At 48.6% G+C, this 3,874-nt stretch overlaps 1 protein-coding gene across 1 annotated transcript; it reads right to left on the bottom strand.

Annotated features, from left to right (window-relative positions):
- Nucleotides 1–367: 367 nt before the first annotated feature.
- LOC112898184 lies at nucleotides 368–3,594 on the bottom strand. The gene is made up of 2 exons (XM_025966561.1): nucleotides 2,667–3,594; nucleotides 368–642 (listed from the first exon to the last, which is right to left on the bottom strand). The coding sequence occupies exons 1-2, from the start codon at nucleotides 3,592–3,594 to the stop codon at nucleotides 368–370; spliced, it is 1,203 nt and encodes a 400-aa protein (XP_025822346.1).
- Between the last annotated feature and the right edge of the window lie 280 nt (nucleotides 3,595–3,874).

Below are 3,874 nucleotides of genomic sequence, written 5' to 3'. Positions count from 1 at the left end.
CTACATCTTCTCCCTCTCCCTCTCCCTCTTCCTCTTCTTGCCACCATCAAGCTTCTTTTTCTTCATAGAACCATCATTATTATACTCAGGTTCCGAATCATCTTCATCATAATTGCTTTCGTCAGAGGCAGCAGTCCCTTGCTCTTCTTTCACCTTCCTCTCCCCCCCCCCGCCCTTCTTTGTTATACACAAACTGAACTTTGTTCTGTTCCCTTGTCAAATACGAAAGGCGTGTAGTGCTTGTACGGATAGAAAATCCAACCCTTTTTGCATATGAGTTGTAGAACTCTCTTGCCTCTTGCTTAGTGATAAATGTCTGACCTGTGTATGGCACTAGAGGTGTTAGCCAAACCTCTTCCACAACCTCTTATACTACATCTTCCAGTACTTCTTCTACAATATCCTCAACACCACCACCACCAACAGCAGTAGCTTCTTCGGTGTTAACAACATGAGCGTTAACATTTTGACTCCCACCACTAGCAATTAGGGTGGTCCCAACATCTGGCTGTGTTTGATGGTTTTGGTCCTGTAAACTTGGAGCAACATGGTTTTGTTGGGTACAATAGGAAGAATTTGCATCAGCTCCATCTAGGAAATCATAATCAAATCCCGGGGAAGGCTCGTTCAAATCCATGGTGCCTGCACCACATATTTTGTTATTAAGCATATTAGCATTTCTTTTTCTATTTCCATGACCATGCAATCTGTGTGTATACTAACTGACAAAACAAAATACTTTGTACAAGCAGTTTTTTTAAACACATTACATCATGCTAGCAATAAAGTGTTTAAAAAAGGGCAAAATAGAGTATATTGTCATGCATTTTTTACCAATCAGTAAGCTAATCTACGGAAGTTATTCTGCTTAGTAACATGATAAAGTTCTTCTGGCACTAAAGCTAACATGATGAAGTTCTTCTTATTTTTGCATTTTCTTTTGCAATCTATTGTAACAAAACCTAATATGCTGGGGTGGAAAGGAACTGTCATGGCCAGGCAAGGTAGGCGCATGATTAAGCAGATTTGGCATCAAGCAGACTTTTGGTCTTATTGAAATGCTCAAGTAAATTTGTGTACATATAGATCTACGCAGATCTATGCAGATCCATGGGGGAGAACCCCTAAATCCATGATACAACTAAAGTAGTTCTATACATACGTACCCTTTTTTATGCTTGTGTTTTTTCTATTGTTTTTCCCAATCAATCTCTTTTGGTGGTGTTGGCATCTGGTTGAGCAATCTTGCTTGTTGCCGTCGTCTTGTCAGGCGGTGATGGGCAGGGAGTAAACTGTCATGGAGGCGGCATCTGGGGGAACAAGATATTTTTGTTGCCTGGGCATTTTATTGGGGAGGAGACGGGGTCGCAAGGGAACCGCTCGATGCTCTTTTTTTGCTTTTTTTTGGGGGGTGGGCGGACACTGATTGGCGCCAAAGCCATCCGGCAGGTCTGGAATTGCCAGATTATTAAGGCAGTATTTTTTATTTCTAAAAATAGTAAAGCCATACCGGCAGGTCTTTATATTATTGCAGTGGCATATAGGAATAAAAACCATGAATTTTGAAGGGTCTACCATGGGTGACCAAGAAGTCGGTGCAACCAGGAGGGTTCAGTCTTGAAGGAAGGGAAGGGTCGAGAGGAAGAAATGGCTGCCATGTAAGCACGCCACGTCGTCACATACATTCTAGTTGGGGATATTCGCATTTCGTGTGACATTGGAAAAATGTTTATGAACTTTATCTGAATTTTAAGAGGTTCTGGGATCTTAAAACCTGTGGAGGCACGTTGCTCAATTCTAAAATACAAATGCGAACTTCTATGGTCACTCTTTAACTATTCATGGGAAACGCTATTTATATGTCGACACATTTCTTAGTAAAAATTCATCAGATTTGTTTGCAATTTCCAACCTGAAAAAGATGGGCCGGTAATCAGATAGAGTGTTCCAGGAAGAGAAATGAATGGCCATCAAAATCAGGGGTGACTGATTTTCTAGCAAAACTCTTTAGGATTTGCAGTGCTCCGGTCTAACAATAAATATTTCAGCAGTAAAATAAAATGTTCCAACTGAACTAACAAAATTTTCATGAGAACTTTTGTCGACACTTTCATCGATAAGAAATACATATTTCTTGGGAAAAAAATATGTCGGATTTGCAAAGTTCTAGCTAAGAAAAAATATTCCCAGTTATAAAATAAAATGTTCCATTTGGAGAAATAAATGTTCCTAAAAATTTGGTGCGATAGCTCTTCTAACAAAAATCTATCGGATCTGTAATGTTTGGATATAAGAAAAAAATGTTTGGGCACCTCAAAGTAGACTAATAAAATATTTTGATTTTATTTCACTTTTTTATGATAGAGTATAAACTCAAACTATTGAATTTTAATAATTTGGTTAGAAAATTGGTAGATTCCACTCATGAAAATATGTCAATGGATGAGTAAATAGTCTTTTGATTCATTTCAGCCCGGTGCTGCTGGGCACCCACAAGCAGCAGGCTCTTATTGCAGACTACAAAAATGTACAATTGATGTGTGCTATTTACATATATAAAAGTACTTGACAAAATAACCCTATTACAACTCTCTACAAATCCCTGCTAGTGAGTCCTGACTCGTGAACATGTATGGAGCTAGCCGGAGATAGGTCACGGTAACTGCCTTTGTCATCTGGCGACGTCACGCGCGTCCTCGTTGCCGGCGCCGGCGGCTGCTCAACAAGGACAAGCGCATCGTGAAGCGGCAGCATCACGAGGACGACAATGGTGGTCTCGGCGGCTACCGCCACTGCGAGGAACCCAATGAGGCCGACCGTCGGGGACGTGTACTGGTGGATGTCCCACACGGAGGTCAGCCCGAGCGCCAGCACCTGCACGGGCAGCGGCAGGACGGCGAACGTGACGAGCGCGTACGCCCTCGCGCGCAGCCGCCTGTTGATGGCGACGGCGGCCACGTCCCAGCACGCGGTGGCGAGAAGCGGCATGTAAAGCGCAACGAGCGCGAGGAGCAGCGCGGCGGCGTACGCCGGGTACGCGCAGTGCCCGGCGCCGTCCGCGGCGTGCGCGAGCTGGCCCGGGTACGCGACGACGGTGGCCGGCGTGGCGAGAACGAGCACGTGCGCGGTGAGGAAAGGCAGGCAGGCGAACGGCACGGCGATGGCGGCCGCCGGCAGCCGCGCCCCTCCGACGGACGCGCGCAGCAGCAGGAGCACGCAAGCGAGCATCCCTGGCTCGGCGATGCCGTGCGCGACGAGCGGGTACGCGAGGCATGGCATGACTTGGCGGCGCGGCGGGAGCAAGGTCCCGCGGAAGAACGGGAGGCGGAGCGCCTCGGCGGCGGCCATGAGCCCCGCGAAGAAGGCGAGCAGCAGGCGGGGACCCCGGGACGACGGGCCGAGGTCGAGGACGCGGCGCAGGCGGCCCTGCCCCGCGCGCGCTTCGAAGGAGACGAGCACGAACGATGCCGCGGCGGCGACCGCGGCGATGGCCACGGCGAGGGCAGCGGCCGCGAAGTCGGCGCCGCCAGCGACGGGCAGGGGCGTGACGCTCCCGGCCTCGAGCGCCTCGGCGACCGCGACGCTGGCCTGCATGGCCTCGTAGCCGCCGCTTGATGATGAGATCGGATTCCGGCACCGGCGGCGGCCGTGGAGCACGCGATATTGCAGCTCCCACGATGGCAGCGCGGTTTCATATCAGACTGGATTGGGATTGGGACGTTGGCCTCTTCACGCATGCAGCGAGACGGCGACGAGACGCAGGCCTAGAGAGGCAGCAGATCCCATTGTGTCCATCAGTCTTTGCTGCCTATAATATAATCTCTCTCTTAGCATCATCAGTACTAGGTATAAACAAGGAGCAGATGCTCCAATT

Source organism: Panicum hallii, chromosome 6 (assembly GCF_002211085.1).
Source record: "Panicum hallii strain FIL2 chromosome 6, PHallii_v3.1, whole genome shotgun sequence".
Lineage (NCBI taxonomy): Eukaryota > Viridiplantae > Streptophyta > Magnoliopsida > Poales > Poaceae > Panicum > Panicum hallii.
This window is presented reverse-complemented; position numbering and strand designations above follow the sequence as displayed.